The sequence below is a fragment of the Apteryx rowi genome, unplaced genomic scaffold, assembly GCF_003343035.1.
Source record: "Apteryx rowi isolate R43461 unplaced genomic scaffold, aptRow1 scaffold_59, whole genome shotgun sequence".
Taxonomy (NCBI): Eukaryota; Metazoa; Chordata; class Aves; order Apterygiformes; family Apterygidae; genus Apteryx; species Apteryx rowi.
In genome coordinates this window covers 2502393-2526452 of record NW_020450860.1, presented here as the reverse complement: position 1 = coordinate 2526452, position 24060 = coordinate 2502393, and the positions used below count along the sequence as shown (strand labels likewise).

The window sequence follows — 24060 nt, the reverse complement described above, 5'->3', positions numbered from 1 at the left end:
ATGATGCAGCTCTCCTGGATTAGGAGAGATGCGGTTTAGACAGGGATGGTGATCTGCAGAAAGGAACTGGGAYGTTAGCTTCCCAAACTCACATCAGGCGGTGAGCTGGAGTCGCGCTGTGTACTGGGGAAGGCTATTAGCTAGCTGGTGTAAGCATCCCCGGCAGCTCGGTCTTGAATATTGTTTTGTTTCCTTCTTCCCCCTGCAACTTTGACCTGAAATTGGGTAGAAATTACAATGCCAAAACTGTAGCTTTAATCACGTGGGAACTATTGTTATCACTGCAGTCTGAATACCTTGATTTTCCTGATTATTTTCTACCGTCCCTGCTTGACAAATCAGCTTGGAAAATATTCATCTCTTTAACCTTTTTTTCAGCTTCTGTGACAATAACTGCTAACTTTCAAGCCTACACTCTTCTTGCCATTATTCTATAAACATACTGATAACCTCGCAGGCAGGTTCCTACCTGTTTCCCTGAACAAAACCGACTTTTGATCCGGCAGCCTGCCTTTGCAGCCATCCCCCTCCAAGGGGGCAGGATGGACTCCAGTGCCGGAGACTGCTCCAAGTCCCTTTACCCTGGGGGCAGGATTTCTAATCACCTTCTCTTTGGTTTCTCCTTTAAGGCTCAAACAGGCCATTAGAGCCCTATTCGCTGCCTGACTAAAGGGCATTGCTGGCACAGAGTGGCAACCTGTAAGAGGGAGACAGGCCACTTATAATTTGTGGAAAAACTTGGCTTTTTGGCTAGGACTTCAGCTCAGATCTGTTTTCAGGTTCAGAGGAGCATGTGCCCACCTGCTTATTTCGGGGAGCAGCGGCACGGCCCCCACCGCCGCCTCCTCCGCGGGAGCGGGGCGAGCCGAGGGAGAGGGGCCGGGAGCCGCAGCGCAGCTGCCGATCCGAGCCCCAAAGCCCACGTGCGCCCGGCAGACGACGTCCCCTGCACGGTGCCGAGCGCAGCGGCTTGCGGAAAGCAGCCTCGCCAACCGCGCRGGCAAAGACCGAGGGCCCAGCTCAGAGCCGGGGCGAGCGGCGACTGCTGACGCCCTGCGTGCACCTCCCCAGGTCCGGATGCGTCCCGCTGGGTCCGCTGTCTAAACACGCGTGCAGGGACCTCAGCAGAAAATATCCATGGGAGCAGCTCCCCAGACACCCGCGGRGAGAGGCCTGGAAAGAGCAGGTTGCATAAGGAAGCTTCTGTCACGCAGCATTAGGGACAAATACTTRACGCGAGCTTTTCCCATGTAAACGGGTGCGGTTTAGGCGGCATAGCTAAGTTTGCCCCTGCTCTAGTTTTGAGTCCAAAAATCAGGTTTTCCTACCTCGCGTCTAAAAATCCCAGGCCATGTGAGTGTTCAGCCAAATCCAGCTAGATGGCAATGCAGAGCCAAAGTTTTGGGACTGCAAACAGCCCAGCCAGGAGCACCCTTAAGCAGGTGCTTAACTCCAGAGGACGCGTTTCCACTGCAGCCTGGGGAACCGCGACCCAGCTGCAGTCAAGCATGTGCTCAGCTGCTTGGGTGCCCGTAGGTCAGGACCACAACGAACCGCCCCACACAGCGCAAAGGGACAGCACAAGTGACCAGCACCAATGAACAGGCGCCCGCCCTGTTTTACTGATTTCCTTCAAAAAATATACCAGAAACAAGAGCACTAAACCCCCTGAGCATCACTGGACTTGGGTGCCAGCCTTGTCTTTGGAGGTCCGCTTTAGAGCTACTTCCGATTTTCCTTGGGTATTTTGCATGCAATAAGGAGTTTTTGTTACAATGGATTGGACCAAATTTATTTCTGGGATAATTCCTCCGATGAGCTCTGTCTCCAACTCATTCTCTTCAACTTATTTGCATTGTTATCTTATGCACAAGAGAGACAGCATGCAGACTTATCAGAAATGTAATCTCTGTAAAACCCTATCTGCAGTCCATTGAGGTTGGTTTTTGCTAAAGAAACGTGACAAAAAATTAACAGATATTATTCAGACCATTCAACAGGATGGGAATCAATTATGAATATTTTTGCTCCTACACCCATCCCTCACTGCAAGAAGCATCTTAGGAAACCCTCTCCTGATCAAAATGAAAAAGCATTTCTTTGTAACAGAAGAATAATAAATGATAGCTATCAGCCTGCATTCTCTGACACAGCGCTGGTCCTCAGAGAATTAAACTGCCACTGTACAGTTATATAAATGTTTAATTTTTTTCATCTTTGGCCACAGTAGGGTTGTCTGGAAATGCATTATCACGGTGGATGCCATCCCTCTCCAATTAGTGTGGCTGGCAGCGGGAATGGGTAGGTGACCTCTGCGTTCCCCTACGTACAGAGTCTCACAGGGTTAACTATGGCCATTTAACAGACTCTATTGAGAATTAATACAGCGATCAGCTTCTCTTCAGAAAAGAAAACCCATTCRGTGGCGCAGATGGCAAGAACTCTCTCTCCCCCATTTGACTCTTTTATGACAGCAAAACAAAGGCTTTTAATGATGTTTACCATGAATTGAATTAAACAGCTGAAGACCAGTTCATAATCACAGCATTTTGTTTTCATATCCTTAAGTCTTTTAGCAGTGGGGCTTCCATTTGAGCCTCAGCTACAACTTATCTCAAGATATAGCCAAGAGCCCTGAGGCTTCCCTGTGCTGGAGCACCAAACCGCATTCATACTTCTTAATTGAAAAAGACAGGATGTTTGCATAGGATGTTTGCATCAGTAAGACATTGAAAGCGACATTCATGCCCGAGTACAAATGACGGCTTGGGCTCAGCTGAACTCCTCTGACTCTTTTCCTCTAGCTAATACGAGTTGGGTTTTAGATCAGAACTTCATTTTCCAACTGTGCATGTGGGGATGCGTAATAGATGAAACTGCACGGCACATTCGGGGGAAAAGACACAAATATCTCGCCCACTGGCCTGAGCTAATCCCTCGTGGGAAGTCTGACTAACCACGTACGAGCTCAGCTGACCTTCTGGAAAAGTTGCTTGCACGACGCCTGCTTGCGAGCTCCTACGTTGCAAAGCGAGGCGAAGCGTGCGCGAGGAGGGGGTGCGATCGGCGAAGGAGCGAGCACCAGACTTGAAGCTGGTAATTCCTGCTCTAATCCCAACTCCGCCACCAACTTGCTGTCACACAGATGCTCAGGGTCGTGGGCTTGCCAGCTGTGAAAGCGAGGATAATCCTAACCGCTTACTTACCTGACAGGCGTGGCGTGAAGATTAATTTCTATCTGTACGGCACTCTGCAGATGTAAAGCATTATACCCAGCAAGCGCTAAGCACCCTTACCGCACACCTACGCGAGGGAGCGCGGGGGCTGTCTGCATGCGGCGATCACCTGTTGCCGCGGGCGGGAAGCGCGGCCGCTCTCCGGAGCGCCGTCGGCTGCGTGGCGGTGGCGGCGGCGGCACGGCTTACCTGGCTCGGGCACCTGGGAGCCCATGGAGGGGACGCTGGTGTTGAGCACGTCGTTGACGGCCGTGTCGCAGTAGAGGCCCCGCTGCACGTCGTGCTCGCTGTCAGTCTGGTCGCTCTCCTCGTGGCCGCTGTCCTTCAGGCTGTTCCCCTCCAGGTCCTTGAACGTGGAGCTGCTGGGTTAAAGACAGAGCAGTGATTCACTGTCATGTCAGCACGGATCGGACAACGTTCCCCTGCGCCCGGGTGGCTGTCACAGCCCCGGAGCAAGACCCGCGCCGGCTGTGCGCCGCTGGACGGAGGCTCTCTTTAATAGGTGGTCGCAGCCCGTGCCACAGAGGGCCGTCTCCACCACGAAACACCAGCCTCGGCGCGTGCTGCAGCCGGCGAGAGCACGGATCGGCGCTCCTCGCAGCGGAGCAGGCCGGCAAGATGAGCCACACGAGCAGCGCAAAGCTGCAGCGGACCAGGGGCACGACCAGGCGACCGAGGCTGCCTCCTGCCTGGGCAGAGTCACGGCGAGAGACCAACCGCAGCCCAACCCCAGGTGCCGACGGAGAGCCCGTGGGAAACGCAGGGAAGACCAGCGGCCAGGGGCTCGCGCCGCACCATGCCACGCCAGCTCGGCACCGCTCTGGGGCGAGGCAGGCACGGCATCTGCCTGCCTTCGCCCTGAAAACACGACCTCCAGCTCGCACAGGGATGGATGCTGTTCCTTAATGCAGAGCAAGCCTGTGGATCGCTCTCCTGCCAGGTATTACAGAACTCGAGAGTGAAACTGGATGTAAGAACAAAATTWAAAAAAAATTAAAAATTAAATGAGCTGTTTATATAACCAGGTGCCCTCAAGTTATATTACCTAAYATGAAACTTAAAAAAGGATCTAAACCCTAATTTTTCTGGTTATAGACCAAACTCTAATAGCTTCAAGTCTGAAAATAAAAATGCCTCCAAGAGAAGGGAGCTTCTTTTCATGATGATGACATCACTCTTATTTTAAAAATAACCCACTGATTCTGGGTCCAAGTTCACATACTTTGATGGAGATCTGATAGGCACTCAAGTTCCCTGGACATCCTCTGAAATCGCGGCTACCGGCCCCCGCTGAAGGCTGCACGGGCGGGGGGTGCCGGGGCTGGYCCGGTGCGCAAGTTCCCATGTCCTGGTGCTGGCGGCGTGCCCGCGGGAAGGGAAACCCGGCGGCAGCGCATTCCTGCAAGCTCGCTGCTATCAAAGCAAAGGAAAAACTTCATCCTGGGTCGGGTAAGACGTGAGCTCGGGCAGCAGACGAGCGACCAGCACGTCCAGACAAACAGGAAGCAGAAGAGACTGCTTCTGCTGCCTGGATCTCTGCAGATATCCTCGGGTCCTGACAGCCACAGGTGCCTGGAGGAAAACAGCTCTCCCACGTAACCCAGACAGGCTTTCCAGCAGGCAGAGAGAGATAGTCAAAGCAAGAGCAGGAACAGAGAGGGATACTTCTTGGTGTCCACGTGTTTTGCAAAGTSTCAGCCTACCCATGGAGAAAACGGGCATCCGTCTCCCGGAGTCACCCAGCTCCTGACAGCAGCCAAGGGGAAGATGTTCATTTTTGGCCCAGAGAAGGCTGCATTCCTGCCCCGTCGGCCGTTCCCCGAGCCCTGCCACCCTCGGCGGTCCTGTGAGCTGCTATCAGAGGTGAAGCCCAAAGACACTAGACTAAAACGAGACGCAGAAACATCTTGAAACATGCCCACTGCATGTGTCAGGGCCACTGAGGACAACCACTATGACCACAGTGATAGGAAGGGAGCTGGTTACTGCTGGGACTGGAAGGAGAAAAGCAGAAAGCATAGGCAGACCTCCAGAGAGAAGAATACCCTTTGGGAAAGAAGGGCTCCAGAGAAAGCACCCRGAAGGACTGGGAGAGAGCCAACGCTCGCGCGAGACAGGCTCATCTAAACCGTCGAGCGCCTGCCGCAAGGCAGGCACAGCCCTTCRGCTGCACCCGGCCTGGGGATCGGTTTGCACCGATGCAGAAACTGCACCAAACTTTCTTGCTGGCTGATTCGGTATGAAATTGGTCACGATAAGAAACGGCCTGTGCTTCAAAGCACCAAAGCGCTGCAGATTTCTTTACTTTGTAAAGCCCTTGTACGTCTCCACGGAAACCAAGCAGACCACCTACCATCTGATGCTTTCCAAAAGCACATGAGGGGGCAACTCTGAAATACGTACAAATTGGTAAACCTTCAAACATTGCCTTTTAAATAAAGATGTCCCCGTCGAAGCMACCGACTTTGATTCCAGGCAGCATCAAAGAATTTTAAGTTACGAAAGCACTACAAATCTACAATTCATTTGTGTGCGCGTACATAAGCGAGAGGCAGGCAGACAACACAGGAGAAGTACAAATAGATTAATTAAAGTGCTGGATTTGAGGAGATTCACTCACCAAAGATAGAAGTGCTACAACATCTTCATAAAGGCAAAGGATGAAAATGATGCCCCAGGACGCTACAGAAAATATTTTTGTTCTCGGATGTCTGCCCAGCGTCCCTGGCATCCGTCGCACTTAAGATACAAGACAAAGGGAGAAGGCGAGGGGAAACTCTGTCCTACACGGCGTCGCTGCTCGTAACGGGCAGGCAATCTGTGTTGCAACGCGTTGCTCTTCCCCGCAGTGAACCAGACCGTAATGCAGCAGCCACACAACATGTTTCCGCGGCTGACACTTCTCTGAAGGATGGGCAGGTCTCCGAGAACCGGCAATCGCAGCATTTCCTAAACAATACAGCGGCAGCGGAGTAAACCCTGCTGGGGCAGGCGGGCACGATGCTTGCCTTTATGTTAGGTGTGAACGAGCAAAGATTAATGGATTTGGGTTGTTTTTTTTTTTTTTTTTTCCAGGATGCCTGCAGCCTATCTCGGGAGGAGTGGTATGGCGCAGGCAGCCCATCTCGCTCGCAATCACATTAGCATCGTTAAACATCATGAGCAATGCAGACAAATCTACCTGCCCTCCACCAGCTCAACTGAAGTTGCTCAAACCCTGCACTCGCAGCTCCCTTAGTCCCTATATTTTTTAAGATGTAAACAAATGGGATCTTAGCCAGCAAGATAATTGGATTTTTTTTACTGCTCAAATTAGATCTCAACAGTTAGGGCCCGCTTCTGCTCTCCGTTACATCTCTGCCGTCACGCTGGCTTCTGCAGACTGCACGGAAAACGCTCCGCAGAACGCCGTCCCTCAGCCCTCGCTCTGCAACGTTTTCCCTTTCTGCTTCAAACGCCGCAGCTTGGAGAAGGCGCAGCGCGTGGTGGAGAGGCGGAGGAACAGCGAAGGGGGACGGTGGAAATAGCTGCCGGCCACCTCCTGCGGCCTGCCTAACCTCATCCTGCGAAGGGGGATTAGCAAGCCCCGCAGCGCGCAGCTCCACGGCGCGCGGGGAGACAGACCTCCAGCCCTACGCTGCGGCCGCCTGATTAGTATCGATCCTGCTGTGTCAGTGTCTTTTACAGCCTTGGAAATAGAAAGCGAGGGAGAGGAAGGACTGGAGACCTTCCCCTGCAGGGCGATATTCAGCACTCGTTTATTTTAATACAGTCGAGATGGAGTCAATGGGGTTAAGCTGGAATAACCGAGACRTTAACTTACTGGAGTCACTTCTTTGCCCCTGGAAAATTCTGAGGACACTGAGAAAAGCAGAATTTTACCCAAAGGGTTAAATTCACCCAAGGGTAATTGCTAGGTTGCAACTGAACTGAGATTTACTCTTTACCAATGGAAAAAACAACAACAACAACAACAACAGTAAAATGTTGTTTTGCCTTGGTATTCAAACTAAAACAGTGAGCACGTATCAAACTACCTGCCCCCAAACAAGATTTCTTTYTCCTCCGCCTCACACGGCAGAGAGATCTCACCATCCAAATCTATCATTTTATTCTTGTCCATTCAAATAGAATAAACTATGAATTTTAAAGCTGTCAGGGTAACAGCACTCCACCTAACTCTCTGCAACTTCCCAGTGTGAAAGAGCCAAACAGAAGAAAAAAACTCTATTGAAAAACAAGAGCAACTGGACTTAATAGGAAGTAAATACTGTTTTTAAAATCAGACGATTATTCTTGAAACATTTTGCATGTTAAAAAAAGCAAGTAGTATATAACGCAGTAAGAAAGAACATTAAATAATCAGGATTTGGCTAGGCGAACCAAAGCACTTTCAAGCAAACCTACGTACCTTTTTATTAAGTGAGCTCTGCTGTTCACATAGTTGGAATCAAAGGAGTAGTTTTCAGTCTGAAAGGAGGAAAAGAAAAGGGAGATAGTTACCAGTCTGATTCATCTAAGAACGGGAACAGTCGGGTCTGCAGGGTTCATCGTGTGCCAGGCAAAGCAACCGGTAAATCCCGCACCGGAGAAAGGAGTCGTTCTGGGGCGGCATCCACCTTTTCCCAGGGAAACTCCTGGTGGGGCACAGGAGCAGGCGCCGAGGAGCGCAGCAGGGCCCGGCCCTGGCCCGGACGCCTGGGCTCTCGCSCCGGCAGCCCGTCCCGTCCCGTCCCGCAGCACCCGCGGGCGCCGCGAGCACGCGCTCGCGTACACGTTCGCCAAAGCTAATTCCGTCCCCCTCCGAGGCAGAAACACCTCTGATGCAAAACGAACACCTTATTTTTAAGGCAGCCGAAGATGCCAGGCCCTGTCAGTCTTTATATAAGCACTCGGCGAAAAAAGGCTCAGGGGTGACCACAGAACAATTTGCAGAGAAGAAACGGTGTGACTACGCTCTGTTGCAAAACTAATTGCTTTTAATTCCCTGATGGACTCAGTTCTCCGTGTGTCAATTTGACTGAAAGTTCAAAAGGTATTTTTCTTATTAGTGTATAATTAACATGTTAAAATATTTATTGCATAGATATGTAAATGCCAGCAAGGTAATCCCCTGCCAGAGAATTTAACGTGGGCACTTTTCTTTGTTTTAAATCATTTCATTTGCCGAGACATTGGGCTCTGTTATTAATACAAAAGCAAACAATGGGTGACAACGGTTAAAAGTTGGAGCGGAGTGGAAGAGAGGGAGAAAAGTCGAGGGATTTGTCATTTGCAAGGAAAACCCACTAACAAAGTCTGCACTTCAAACACCCTCTTTCAACCCCAGATTACAAAGCCTGGCTTTTCTGGTTTTCCTAACGGCAGGTATGCAATGAACAGAACGTGTTCCAAAAAAGCAGCTGGAAAGCAGGGAAGGGAGCAGGGGGCTACCGCCAGCGAGGCCACGGAGCAACTGCCCCGGGAGGCAGTGGGAATCACGTGGCTGGGATGGGGTTGGAGCTGTGAGGCCAGGATGGGGTGGGAGCCATGTGGCCGGGACAGGGTGGGAACCACAGGGTGGGAACCAGGATGGGGTGGGAGCTGTGTGGCCGGGATGGGGTGGGAGCCACACGGCCAGGACATGGTGGGAGCTGCGTGGCCGGGACAGGGTGGGCACCGCGTGGCCGGGACCGGGCGGGCACCGCATGGCTTGAGGGAGACGTGGACGAAGCCCCAGAGTTTGCAGCAGGCAGCGGCGAGGAGCAGCCGGGCCGGAGCACGGCCGCACCCTGCGCGAGCATCTTCACTTGGGTCACTAGCGAGCTCCTAGCCGATTTGGAGGATCCGTCTGCTGGAAAGGCACCGCTTTCGGACACCGGCAGGGCCCTGCCGCTGGGCCTCAGCGCCGCCCCGGTGCCCCGACGGGCAGCCCGAACCGAACGGAGCAGCAGGAGACGCTGCGCCCGGGCCGCGGGGCGCTCGCCGGGCTCCAGCAGCCCCCGAGTCGGCGCGGCTTCGCTGTGGCTCCTCCTTTCCCCAGCCTCTTCCTCCCTTTCCCTCCCAAAGAGCCACTTTGGAATACTATGGCCTGTTTTCGTGGCAATTATGAACATGGTAAAAATAAATGCATGCATCTTTAATGTCTCAATAAATAAAGGAAAGCAGAGTCTGCTGCTAACGTAATCACAACGGCAGGATGCAGAGAGCGGGGCAGCTGCAGCCGAGCCGAGTGCGAAATCCAATCGTACCCCAGCAGAGGTTATACTGCTGTACCAAGATAATAAAGCAAAGGCGGCGCTGGTTAAGTGTGACCTTTCTGAAATACAGCACAATATCTAATTTACCAAACAGGAGCCTCCCAGAGAGAAACATGCAAGGCTCTGCGAGCTGGGGGAGTTGGCCTAGCACTCGGCACAGCTCGGTTATTACTTTCACATAGTAATTACTGCTGTAGAGTCACGCAGGAGATTTACTGCACACACTACTAGTCCCTGCAGTTCCTGCATCCTTGTTCCTGCAGCCCGACTTTGATTGTTCAAGTGCCCCGTGTCTCTGCAGGAAACGTACACATGTATTTTTAAAATACACAATGCCAAAGATTTAAACGCTGCAGAAATTTTCTGATCCGGTGTTTACCCAACAATCCCGACGCTGCCGTCTCCGGGGGAGGGATACCACCACACTCGGAGACATTCCCGTTGTATTTCCTTCCCGCAGGCCCGGTTTGGGGCAGGTGGGAAATGAGAGCGCCAGCCGGCACAAGGAGGGAAGYGCTTTGTAAACAGGCTGTGACAGCAGCTGAGCGATGGAGGACGGGAAGAATCAGAGACAGTTTTAAAGCAATCACTGTTCAGAGGGCAGCACACTCAATCATCCGAGCCTGGCAGACGTGGAAACGGCTCCAGCAAATCCGGCGCCTCAGCCGGCTCCTTCTCCGGGTCTCCAGCCCCGCTGCCGTGCCYGGCAGCAGCTCTCCACGTCCCCCTGCCGCCCGCGCCGCTCGGCGTGGGCTCCTCGGCCCCGGGAAGACCGGGCGAGAAGAACGAGAGGGTGGAGCGAGGAGCACGTGCAGGGCTGCCCTGGAAATGACCGAGCAAAAAGCCGCACCACGAGCACCTGCCCGTGACCTTTGCTTCTGAGGCGCGCTCGGGTGTCCGCCCTGCCCTGCTCCCCGCCGATCGCTCCCAGGCTCTGGAAGACCCTGGAGATACAACGCTCCACGGGGGACCACCACAACTGACCATGACCATGGTGCTGAACAACTGCTGCTGCCTCTTTCTGACTCGAGGCTCCAGCCAGTGGAGCTCAGGACTTTCAGGCTACACAGACTTTGCAAGCAGAGAGGAAATTTCAATATATACGGGTACATCCCWGAGCTTTAAAGCGCAAAGAGCAGTGAAGCCACAACGGCACAAGCTTGAGGCGTCCCGGGGAGCACCCAGCACCATCCGCAGGCAACGTTCAACCCCATGGCACCCTCACAACAGCGCTCTCCGTCCTGAGCGGGCTGGGGGAACGCCGCGCGCGCTGCAGGCACGCCCGCCTCTGCAGCCCACACACAGCCCTGGCGCTAAGTCCCGGCCGTGCCCACGTCACTGGGAGCTTCGCTATTGACCGTTGACAAAAAGGAAAAAAAGACCAAATCTTGGACCAACAGAAATCATTCGCTGATGAGCAAATTCCCCATGATTTCAGTTTGATTGACTGGAATAATGTTCCTTCTGGTAGGCACGCTCGCCCCCCGCTCTGGAGACCCCGCATCACGTCACTCACGGAGACGCAGCGCCGCAACTCTGCGTGCAACGGGTTCGGCTCCTGCGGGGGTTTCAGTTATGCGCGCTATCCATTCCCGGCTTCGAATCCAGTGTGCCACCGGGAAAAGCATTACTAATGCAAATTACTTCTAGATTTCAGACAAGACAAGGAATGACATGGCAGCAAAGAAGGGAAATCTGCTTCCGCTCGCTGGTGGTTTGCCCCCCTCCGCAAGGGCTGCCTGTGCTTCCCAACCTGGTGCGCTCCAGGTGGTTTACAAGGCAGCCTGGCAGTTTATGGGGCTGCTCCTCAGCTGTGGGATTATCTGTCAAATTATCTCCATAGAGGCTTTGGGATCAAAACAGAAAAATAAAAAAGAAATGAGATTTTTCATGGAGAAGGGCTGCTTTATAGTTTGCATTATTCAACTGAAGTTCACTTGATTTAATTCTAGTTCACCCTGAAAAGTGCAAACACTTACAAACAGAGGTGAAATGACCAGGAAGGAGAACGTTTCTAACATGTCAACATTTTAATTGGAAAAGGATACGCTCCCTGTCTTAATGAGGCCCGAAGAACAAAGTTGAACAAGAAAGAGGGAAAAGTTATGGCTTGCTTTTGCCGGTGAAACAGCGTGCTCTTTCATGGAGTGCATCATAAAGAGTCCAGCCCCTCTTCTTCATTATTTTGGCAAAAGCAAACAAACCCATTACTTCCCTAATGATCAGGCCTGCTCCCATAAAAATCAAAGCGAGGAGAGGCGAGCCTTTCTCACGCAGCCGCTCCTCTCCCTGCTCAGACCCAGGTGCGTCGGGAACCTCCCCAACGGGGCTGCCAATGCTTAGCTCCCACTCACCTTAACAAGCCTAAGGGATGCTCAGCATTTGTCCGGATCAGACCCTTAGCAGGTATGCTATGAATAAACAACATATTTGAGATATCGGGAAGCACCGAGTATCGTCGAGCCTGAATTCTGTGGTCTCAGTTAAGGCTTCAGACTGCATTTCTCTTGCGGGAGGCAATAAAAACGATGCTGTCCTCCCGACTTTGGGATTTGCTTTTCACATGCAGGCATGTTCGTGTCAATTCCATCAAAGAGAAGGCCCTGGCTCTGCACGCAGCTTACCAATGTCTAATTTGAAAAATGCTTTTAACTGCTGCCTTAGCAACACAAATATAAATATAACAACAGACACACTCAGAATCAAGCAATCAGCAGGGAAATTTTAAACAGGTTTTTTTTTTTTCTCCAGTGGTTGCTTTCTTTTGAGAACTATCGTATCCATTAAATTAAAAGAAAAGATGCATAAACGTCAATAAAACTCTTCCTGAACTGGACATGGGGAGGGTGACTTTCCTATTATCAAATGACCTATGAGAAGTGAGATACTAATCTAACGACTACTTGTGCTCTGCCTTAAAATAACAGAAACGAAAGCCAAAGGACCCAAAGGCCGTTTAATGTAAAAGCTTAATGAAAGCGAAGCGGGGCCAGTGCAAAGGTCAGCGGGCTGGGGCGGCTGCCTGCACGAACGCCGCTGCTCGGCACCGGGACACGGACCAGAGGCGGAAAAAGAGCCTGTTCTCTGCCCCAAAGAGTGCACAGCCGCGACCGAGCAACGGGTAAGCCGTGGGATTCGGTTCATTAGGAATCCGTTAAGCTGTTGTAACGCTTCACCTCAGTAATGCAGGGGCCGGGTGCTTCTGGGTTTTACAAATGAGCATCTTTAAAAACGCCTGCCTGGGTGCGGAGCGCAGAGGGCGGCACAGCACGACTGTACGGACCCGGCCTCGAGCGAGACCCCGGCTCGGGGGGCTCCCCCAGCGCGGAGCCGGCACGTGTCCTCACCCCCAGCAGCCTCCTCGGCCTCTCGGCAGGTGCTCAGCATTCAGCTCTTTCCTCACTCTTCCCTCTTTTCAGCTATTTTGAGTGTTTTCTGTTTTTTGGTTTTTTTTTTCTCCAAACTGGACTTTGTGGAGGTTAAAATCAGCTTTTAATGCTATGTTTGGATCTGGATCCAGGGTCTTCTTAAGACCACAGAGGTCCTCTGCTTCCATTTCAACCCCCCAGGAAAGTCCAGGGCTGCTCCAAGCTGGACCCATCTCTCCCCTAAACAGATTGACAGGTATCTACCCTTTGAAAATCTCCGATTTGGAATACAAATCCAAAACATATCAACATGGGCTTTTTGCTCTTCTTCTCACTTCAGGGTGAAAACATTTCTATCTTTCTACAAATTACTGTAAACCTGCTGCAACCTCCTGCCAAAGCATGTAGGAACCCTTCACAAAATCAGCTTCATAAAAATGACACATTTAGCACCACTTTTTCAGAGTTATCCCTTGAGCCTTTTTTTTTCCTACATGCCTCGTTAATAAAGCTTGCATGTCACCCTTTATTACTAGAAAACAAAGTAGACCTTTCTCAAAGCCTGCAATGTGCATCTCTTGTTCTGGGTTTAATAAAATCCTCCCAAACTGTATAATGGTTCCTCCACCCCAGTCCCTCAATCTCTGCCTTAAGATGCACGTATTCACTGGGAGAACAGGTCTTCTGACCTTATATCGGTGCTGTAGGCATATTCAGGGACCACAGAAATGTCAAATCATTCACAAAAACACTTGTAGCCTCCCCGGTGGGAAAAGCAGGGCCTGTAAAACTGCTTCTCCCATTCTCATTTACTCCTCAGTCTTCTTCTCATGGGACAATCAATCAAAAACTCCAGAATCCGAAATAAATCTGTTGCTTCCTGTTAGGAAATCTTGCCAACACTTAATTCTTATGGTTTGAACTATATTATGTGCACTATAGAATAATGCAAATTAAATAAAAACACTCGAGCTACCCTTGTGAAACATGGATAATTTCAAAATGGGGATCGGGTCAAATGAAGTCTGCATCAGCAACGACTACAAGTCATTATCATTTAGCAAGCTGCTTATTACCCCATGGGAAATAAGTAAGTGGTCTGAGACTCATTCCCAACGGGAACAGGCTCCGTACAAAACACAACATAATCACCGCCATCAGTCAGCCCGCCGAGGACGAAGGAACGGCCCCGCAGGCGGCCTCCCCGCTCAGGTGGCCGCAACTCAACCCGAGTGGTGCCTGGGGTCGTCCTTGCGATGCTCCCATCAACACCCACCTAAGCTTTTTAACCACTGTGGGGGGGAAACTCGGAGGTTTTTTGTTCTTTCACCCCCCTCTGCACTGTCCTTTAAAGACAGAAAGAAAAAAAAAAGACGGAGAGAAGGAAAAAGAGCTCTCTAAAAACAACACGCATCAGCCTGGGCGCTGGTGACGGAGTGACATGCCTTTTCTCTGCTCCAAACACACTTTTGGCAAAAGACAACAACATACAAAGCCCAGAGGAGGCAAAAGTGCTCCCGCTGCCATCTGGCTCACAAATCTAGGGCGAATTTTCAAAGGGTCATGCCAGATTTCCGTGGCGTTGTTTCCGCGGGACAGACACCGAGTTAATTCCCAGATGCCCAGCACTCGGGGCATTCGGGACTCCACGCGGCCGGCATGGCAAGGGCAGCTGGGCTGCTGCCCCAGTGAAGCCCCACCGCCTTCTCCTGCGGCCAGACCACTGGCAGTTTTGGGGCTCTTGAAATCTCAGCCCTCCTCCTGAGCAATGACCCGTCACTGCAACCTGACGGCTTGGTGCACCTCCAGCTGCTCACACAAAAGCACTCTTCAGCTCCCTATAACTCGATGGGGACCTCAGGGCTAAAACCTAGTTCATCCCTTTGCAAACCTCTGCCTCGCTGGTCCGTTTCCCAGGGAGCCCTGCAGCTTCTCCAGGACCTGGAGAAGATTTCTAGGCAATCTGGCTTCTTAGGCATGTCCTGAACTCATGGAAAGCATCTGCCTTCAACTCATCCTTGGTGCAATGCAGGCTGCACAATATGGATAAGAGCTGCAGGAGGAACCTCCTGCCTCGCAAGACTCGGGCAGCGTGAGTGAGCGCGCATGGCACCGCGTGCAAGGGTTCGACGCGCGCACAGCTGCTCCTGCACCACCCACACGGACACGGCATGGGGAGGCAGGCACGGGCTGGCCACCCGGAGCACAGTGGCCACCTCCCAGGGCTGCAAAGAGACTCCAGGCTGACCGTTGGAAAGGGGACTGTGAGCACTGCCGGACAGCTCCACAAACACCCTGACTGGCAGAAGTCCTAGGGGAAGAACTGCTCCCTAATTTGAGGACAGGATTCATCATCAAGCCTGTTGGTATCTCAACAAGAGCAACTGGAGAACAAAGGCATTTTAAAACAAAGAACCCTTACTCCAACTCCAAAGCCCACTCGGGAAGCAATTACTTCATAATGCAAGATGACAACTTACAGCCCAGCAGCGCTGTTAGACGACGCAGAAGGCAACGTCCTAACCCACGCAGATGACTCTGACACCTCTCGCCCAACTGCATGCACGGAGACGGGCTCTTCATTAGTGACGGCGAGGGTGTGGGGACCCTGACAGACAGGCGTTGCAGGCAATGAGGACAGCCAAGGCTGATTTTATGACCAGCAACATGACTGGTTTCTCTACACACTAAGATAAGAATAATCGAAACCTGTGCTCCAGGCTGTAAACTGATCATAAAAGATGTCAGGAAAGATTTTCCCCCTTGGTGTATGACATCGCGTAATTGGCCAAGGTACTACAGGCTGCTGACGAGAACAGCTTTGCCTTGAAGCATCAGTCAAAGGCCACAACCAGAGGCTGGAGATCAGACTTGAATGAACAATGGGCTGACCCACTTCCCAAAACGCCGCTTCTCCTCCCAGGCGCGCTTGCCACTACTTCTGCTCAGATGCATGAGGGTATCTATAATGTCAAGGACCTGCAAAGCTTCAACCCCTGGTTTTGAGGCTCCTGAAGAGCCGGCTGCCACAAGTTGGGAAGATGCAGCAGAAGACACATCACTCTATGCTTTCTTACACTCCGAGTACCCAGAATAGGCACCTGCAGTCATGGCAGATATCGGAGGAGATTTCGAAGCAGCACCAGCCTAAGGCTTTGGTTAAACGCCCGGTGCAAACTCTAGCCCAAATGACTAATAGCGCTTTCACCTGGGGAGCCAGTGGCTGCTGCGCTTTGGCCTCGAAACCTCTGCAGTGTCGGGGGCCTTTGGAAATGGCCCGTTCAGCTGCCAGCCGCTGCCTCCACTCAGCATGAAACCCCGTGACCGCTCCTTGAGCTCGTTTCTGCGTGCACACTGCGTGCCGGGGAGAGGTGCCCGACTGACGGCCATGGGCAAGGGTGACCTCGAATTACCAGCAGCAGCGACGGCAGCTCCCCTGCCTGCCTCTGCCCCGACTGGCGGGACCAAGGGCGTGCGGCCCCCGCAGTCCTTGGCCTTGCTGCCAGGGCTGCCAGCCACGGAGGCAATTAGTGCCAGTCACGGAGCACCCGCTGACGAGCCCCCGCGCGTCGGGGACCCGCTGGAGACCCTTGATGGACTTCGCACAGGCACCGGCACCAGCCATCAGGTGGGTGATCATCAACCCGCTAACCAGCCAGCTCCAAACCTGGCCGAGATGAAACCCAGAGGTGAACAGCACCTCGGCTGCAAAACCTCTGCCTTTATGGGGAAAAAGAAGGGAAGCAGCATGTACTTGCGTTGTGTCAATAACCCCAAACAAGGCTGAAGAGAAATGTGAAGCAATTCAGTTATTATTAAGGAGCATTTAAGAGTCAGTCACCTGGAGAAGTTCAATAAAGGTTAAAAAGATCTGACCTCTGGCTTCTCCCTTTGAGGCCATTCTCCTATATCGGAGCTTATTGCTAAAGCCTATAATACATGAGATTGCAAACTGTAAACTAGCAATAGAGTGTTTCTGAAACAGTAAGTGCATTTAGCGTCTGATATTGATGTTTTATAATTAGATGTAATACAGCAGCTCATTTTCTTGCTCTTGATCAATGAAACCATGGTTGGTTTTGGGGCTGGGCTTTTTTGCAGACATTCTGATTGCTGCCTAACCCCGTTCAGCAGGAACGAGCCGAGACGAGGATGTGCAAACACAGCATTCATTTAGATTTACTACCCCCGAAATATAAACAGAATATTTATTTCTGACCTTTTGAGTACTAATTCCAAATTTAATGAGGCACAATGAACATTCCTCAGAGCCAGACTCCATGGCTGCTTAACACTAGCAACCCTCTAATTATTACTGCAGCTTAAATAAAGGGCATTTGCTTCTGATGGACACTATTAAACACTGAAGGAACTGCCTCTGGCCTCCATTTTCTCTTGATAAAATAAAAAGCATTGCAGAGAAATCACTGGGAGAGTTCATCCTTTCGCATCACACTGTTCATCAGAATGAGAAAAAGTATCAAAACCGATTCTATTATGGCACAGGCATACCCACTAATCCGCTCTGAACTCCTGTCCCCTCCCCAAATAAATACAGGCTTTCTCATTTTTTTTCTGAAAATGGAACGGAGGCAGGAGGAAAGGAGCTGCTGTGATGTGATTTTGAAAAAGGGTATAGGATTAGAAATCCAGATTCAATTCCGAGAGTGGCAACACACAATGAAGCCATAATTACACTCCCGAAAGCCGCAAATAGTATCACTTGTTTGAATTTGTCAACATATCCGAAATCTGCAGTATCGTTATGAAGTGCAAAAATGCAATAATAAGAAAACTACCTTACGTTCATATGGCGCCTACAATCCTAAAGCTCTTTAGAGGCCGTGATGCAGCAGGATCCGATCCCTTCAGCAGCCGCTGCCAGGGCGGCCGGGGTGCGGCCGCTCGGCACCAGCACCACGAAACCGAAGGGAAAGCCAAAATATTGGCCCAGGAAGGGGGCATTTTCTGCAGGGGAGAGCACACAGCCACTAAGGAAAAATCCCTGCAGGGATATAATAGCCAATAAACCTCATAACACTTTTTTCCCCGTCACCTATGGGACTTTCAGATGTGTATTGGATATATGAATGCGGCTTCTGCTGTGGACTATACCCCTCTCTAAGTCGTGCAAGAAACAATCTGGAGCTAATCAGCAGGCCTAGGGTAATGGGGCATGACTTACAGATTTGTTAAAAAACCTTTCAGAACTGTCCTTCCCCTGCCTCCTTCCATTAGGAATGAAAACAAATACAACAGAAAACCCCTTTTTTTTTCAAATGTTCCCATCGCTAGGGCTAAATAAAACTCCTTGTCATTCACTTTCCGGAGTGGCAGGTCAGAACGATGCGTTTTGTAGGGAACAGAAGAAATCGCAGATTTGTCACTGCAAAAAAAAAAAAAAAAAGGGGGGGGGGGGGAGAAGAAAAGCCAAAAATCATTGCAGCTGAGTTAAAAATAATGAAGGCGTGAGATGAAGCCGCCACCTTGGCCCGTAAAGGAGAAGGGACTTCCCRGCAGCCGCCGGGCTCCGCTGGCGCAGGGGCACCGCGCCGCCGTCTCCGTGCTTTCGCCCCTTCCTCTGCGCGCGGGGGACCGGGGAGGCAGCCGGAGGATCTGCCTGCCTCTCCTTGCTTATGGGTGAGGAAATGGGAGCGGGCAGGCAGAGAAGGGGCAGGAACGGCCGCAGGTCCGGCGGCGGCCGCATCGCCGCTCCCCAGCCCCTGCCCGGCGCCGCGGTCCCCGTTCGCAGTGGCTGCGGAGCAAGCAGCACGGGAGACCTTCCACCTTACGTACGACCCACGCGGCTGCCAGAAACGCTGCCCCTCGCGCGTCCCTGGCCCGTGGGCCGGCTCGCGTGCCGGCGCGCCCGCGCTCCCCTTCGCGCGGGAAGTCTGCGTTCCGGCAGCTTCGGCCCGACTTCGGTTAAAATCCCCCCACAACGGAGGATAATAAAACTCAGTCAGACACTGCCCCGTGCGCTCATCTTGTTATCATTTAAATTGTTTATCTGTAATTGCTAGGGAAGACTCGCTATCAGAATAGCCTCTGCCAGCTCCCGCTCTGAGCCTCAAGGGGATTTTGCTCGCAACAAAATTATTCATCAAAACCAGTATTCCCCACTTTTTTTCCTACTCGGGTAGGAAAACGCAGCTCTCCAGCCTGCAAAAAAACCCAAAAAACAAAAAACCTTGAAGCCATGAGAGAGGCTGCACCGACAGACGGAAAGGGACCGATGTCTCCTCCGTGCCGGCCGGCCGCGACCGCGCACCCAGCTCACRCGGCTCCTCCGAACGCCGCCGGGCGCCCCCCGCCGCCCACCTCGCCCCAAAAGAGAGGGGGGACGCACTCCCCGACACCCACAATCCGGCAAACGCAGTCGCTTAGTTATTACAAAGAGGCCCAAACCTTACTACTTCTTGTTCCTTCCAGTTAATGTACCATGGCAGAGGATGAATTGCTATTACAAGGAACTAAAAATAAAAATGTTTCAGAGTCCGTAATTGGCTTGTCTTGTTGGGCTTTTTAAGGAGCCAAAGTACCAGTTCCAGGCTATTAGCCCTAAGGCTGTAGGAGAATGGTGTAAAATATTTCTTCATTAAAACCCTACCTTCCCCATAGAGGTGTTTTTCTTTGAATATTTTTCCCCTTCCTTTTTTCCTCCTTAATTTTTCTTATTCTTTTCTTTTTAAAAGACGTGCGTTATCAAATAAGCTTAAGTTAAAAGAGGGCTTCGAAAGCCCGGAAGTGATAAAAATAGACAAGGCTTTTTGCAGCTGGAGAGTCAGTCAGAGGCTTCGCTCATGTATTTAGGTCATTTTTCTACAAAACTTACGTAATATTTCTGAATCACATCTCTAATCTTGGGCCTTTTTTAAATAATCGGCAGCCGATCCTCCAGCCCTCGGTGAGACCGTCCCGGGAGGCGCCAAGCCCGGCGAGCAGCAGCCCCAACACCACGGGAGATGGTCGCCACCCTGCCCACGCACCTCTAGTGTTTCCCGGCAGCTGGATTTGCAGTTGTACAAATTGGTAGCAAGGTTCGCTACAACAACAGCGGTATGATTTGGTGAAACRACAAAAACGTACTTTCTTAAATGCTAAACACTCGCTACGTTTATGACACCTCTCCCTCCGACCACCAACGGCGGACGGCAGTGGGGGATCAGGCGTCGCAGACTCTTTCCAAAACGCCTTGCGCTCCTACAGTTAAAAAGGCTGAAAAACCTCGTAGGAGGCAGCCGGTGGTGTCCGCAGTGCAATTTACTCACTGGACGCGCACTGGGGTGGGAACTAGCTTTTTCTTTTGTTGCTTTCGAGGTTCTTTGGTGCCACTTCATTATTAGCAGCATCAGTTGCTACCATTACTCAATATTAGCAACAACAACAACAGCAAAACCAAAATCATTTATTCAGCAAAACACTTCCTTTGAAAGAAACAGATGCTCTGCCTGAGCAAGAACTTGGAGATTTGGCACCGGGCAGTCATCCTGATGAGGCTTAAACGATGCACAAGCAAAACAACAATAATTTATGGTCCTGACTTCAAAATTGGCTTTAAGTTCTGGTACGGGTAGAGTTGACCTGATTTCCATTGAGCTCAGAGGACCTTGGCGTTGCCTTCTCCATCAGAGAAGGCATTTGTCCATAGGCAGCCTGGTACAACGGACACCTGGTCTACAGCTAAGGCTCAGAGCAGCACAGCACTAAAATAAATAATATTAATAATGATGACATCAAATCTCTGTAGCACTACACAGCAGTGAAAGCTCAGCAGTAAGATTAGAAAATACCCTTTTCCTCACTGTTTTTTGCGCAAGGAACAGTATGACAGTTTTATTTGTGAAGTGACAACCCAACAGGTATTTACTACTTTGATTTTGTGATTTGAAGGTTACTGCTAGAAAAAGAACGTTTCTGCCAGGTACAATTTCTATTTTTTGATACTGTCGAGGCAATACCTTGTTAAAAAGAGCAAAACAACAGTTATTAATTACCCTAATTAACCCAATTCATAAGACACATTTGTGTGGCTGTCATGACAACTGCTTTGACTAACTTGCCAAGAATAGCTTAGCTGTCCATTCAAATAAATCCCTGATAATTACTAGTCTAGTTTACTGGGCTTCTGTGATAATAATAATTAGTGCTACTGTACAAAAGGTCGCGCTAAACAATTTATGAATGATGCGTTTTGCATGGTGATTACATGAGTCACACAGCATCTAGCAAACATACACAATCACGTCTTTAACGTGGCGAGATATGACTAGATTGGAGCCAGCCAGAGAAACCTATGGCTCCTGCGCCTGCAAAAAGACCAGCAGGGTTCGAGGGAAAAAGTCATTAATATTAGATGAGAAATAAAGTGGACCAATTAAAAGTTGGGTGAATGACAAGTGACCACAACTCTAAATCTTTTAATTACACGGCATGGCTTAGAAAGGAATCTTGCCCAGCACCGGAGGGAACCAGAGATGGAGGAGAGATATCCACCGGTTTGCAGTGCTGCAGATGGTTAAAGAAGTGAAACGCAAACCCGGGCCGGGGGCCCAGGACGCTGCTCCCGCCRCGGAGCCCAGCCGGCACCGCCGCCGGAGACACGCGGGTTTGCCGGCACTGGGCAACACCAGTCGCACCAGCGACACGCAGTTCGGGGCAACGCTTCGGGGCCGAACATCATCGACCKGCACCCCTGCTGATCGAGAAGCTATTTCAAACCATATTTTACTGCTTAGCTGAAATCACATCCGGTGTCACAGGGCACCTGCCTATCAARACGCCCTCTGAGGAGGGTTATAAAATTCTTCCCTTCGTTCTTCTGCGACAGCAAATCTCCTTTACCGTGCAAGCAGATTAGGCTGTGCTGGCCGTCAGCAACGGCTCCTCGCGCGTGGTCCCGTCCTGCTCCCGCCAGGAACGGCAGAAGCCGCGCCAGCGCCCTGCAGCTCCATCCAGCCTTCCTCCCAGTGTCGCAGCAAACTGCCAGAACCAGGAACGATCACCCCAAAACAGACCAGCTGACCTCCCTTCTCCCGGCACAGCTTAAAGACTGATTTCCAACGTCTGGGACACGCCACTGTTGTTGAAGTGATGCTAAGAACAAATCAAAGACACAGACCATAACCATAAGCCACAATATTATATTCTATTTCTAACGAAGACAGTGGTAGACACAGAAAAGTTTCCAAGACTGATCAGCCATATGTTGATACCTCACCACTCTGCTTCATTTCACTCACTGTCAATGACAGACATAACAACGGTTCATCTCTCTGTTTTTGGAGACTACCCCATTATTAGGCTTCAGGATTAACGTCGAAGGGGGGGCCAGGTCTAACCTCTCCCAAAGCCGTCAGCCCGTGCTGACCACTTACCAAAGCCAACAAGAGCCACAGGTGGGCAGTGCCAGCCCTCTCCATCTCCATCTCCCCAGGAAGAAAATCCTACAACAGCTTCCTTCAGGTCCAACTCCCCCACAGCTAGACGCAGCCGCACCACRTCACTTAGATCCTGGATATGCCCACAGACACCGCGGCAGCCTCCCCGCAATGCTGCTACCACAGGTAGGTCCTGGACATGCTAACTGCCATTACGCTGCCGCACACAGAGCCCAAATTAGCGTGAAATGAGATGTTCCTCGTGGCACACGGTTTTAAGCAACAGGAGCTGCACGCGCTCAGCCTGCTCCTACCCCTCCCCGGGAGCGCGAGGATATTCCCCCTGAGAAGGCACACAAATCCCAGCAGGTGCACGGCAAACGTGCCCGCGTGTCCTCCCTTTGCTTTGCGGCACGGCGGGACTACACACCGCTGCTGGGAAGGGGCTGCAARCTCGGCGCCTTGCCCTGCAGACGGGTCCGAGCCGACCGCCCCAGCCCGGCGGGCTCCTGGYGGCCGGGGAAGCCGCGCGAGCACGCGGGGCTCTGCCTTTCGCTTCCAGCTCTTAAACGGCATGCAGTGCCGGGCACCCTCCGCGGCGGGGCACACGGGGTGCCGGGAGCGCGCATCCGCCTGGATAAGCGGAGCGGGCGCCGGGAGTCACTTCGACGCCAGARGAGGAGCTGGAGGCGCCTTTGTAGCATGCCGGGAGAAAGTCGCCCGAGCTGCAACTGCCTCTTCGGCAAGTGGCTTCCACATCGGGCTGATCGCTATTGTGCCGGGCTGCCTCAGAAGATTAAGGGAGGCTGGATCTGGCCCACGGAGACCAACAAAGAGCCGAATTACCAAGGGGAAAGTTCAGAACCGACGCCGACTGAACACAGACTTCAAAGCCTCATTAATTTGCAACATCCACACACAAAAGCGAAAAAGGGCTCTGAAAGGAACCACAAAGATGCACAGAGGAGAGGGGGATAAGTGAGGCTTTCAGCGGCGCGAGCGTGCCGCTGCTTGCACGGCCGGCCACTTCACAGGGACGTGCTGGGTGGAAAACGTTTCATGCGCCCTGGCACTTGTGCTTCCGAGGCTATTATCGGCACCAGAAGAAAGGGCTACCTCCCTTCGTGCCTTCCTGAACTTTTTATGCGGTTCTGCTTTCATTCACCTTCACAACATTAAATCCGGGCCTGTCAAATACCATTTTTTGCTTTGCTGAGATTTGAAGGTGAACACTGATACATGCAATTCCCTCCRGTTGCACCAGGACGCTTTCCCTCCCCAGAGGCCGAGGGGAGGAAATCGGCTTGCAATGCCCCCGCCGCCATTCAGCCAACCTGCAAAATAACTGAGGACAGCTGTCAACTCCATGGAAATCCAGGAAACCGCCACATTTAGAATAACTTCTGGTTAAATACCACCTACGGTCTTTATTGTCCATCCCTTGTTACCTATCATGAGAGACATCTGCACATAAACAGGGCTTTAATCTTTAAATATTTGTCTGCTCCAGCACTCTGCTCCCTCACCCCCGCCCGTACTTGTAGTTACTCTTTTTGATCGACTTCAAGGGAGCGCCACRCACCCGCCTCAAGCTGCCGCGCAAGAGAGCAAACCGGGCAGCAGCGCCCGCTCCGCTATAATCACCGCCGCGGCGAGCAACTGCCGTGTCACACACGGCAGGTTACGACTTCCGACCGGAGGCAGCGAGGCCAGATGAACGCTTAAAACGTCGTTATGGTGTGAAAAGCAAATATGTAGAAATGACACCTCCTTTCTCAACAGATCCGCTCCTGGAGCACCTCCCAACTCTACGGACAAATGCAGGTTGCACCGTATT

General features: G+C 51.6%; 1 protein-coding gene across 1 annotated transcript in view; it reads right to left on the bottom strand.

Annotated features, from left to right (window-relative positions):
• The window catches only part of PCDH19 (protocadherin 19), a gene marked incomplete at its 5' end in the record, with an annotated part of 67716 nt that overhangs the window by 25795 nt on the left and 17861 nt on the right, over nucleotides 1–24060 (bottom strand). Inside the window, 2 exons of the mRNA XM_026082726.1 lie at nucleotides 3426–3595; nucleotides 7648–7706. Coding sequence (XP_025938511.1) covers nucleotides 3426–3595; nucleotides 7648–7706 — 229 coding nt within the window. The remainder of the gene's footprint in view (nucleotides 1–3425; nucleotides 3596–7647; nucleotides 7707–24060) is intronic.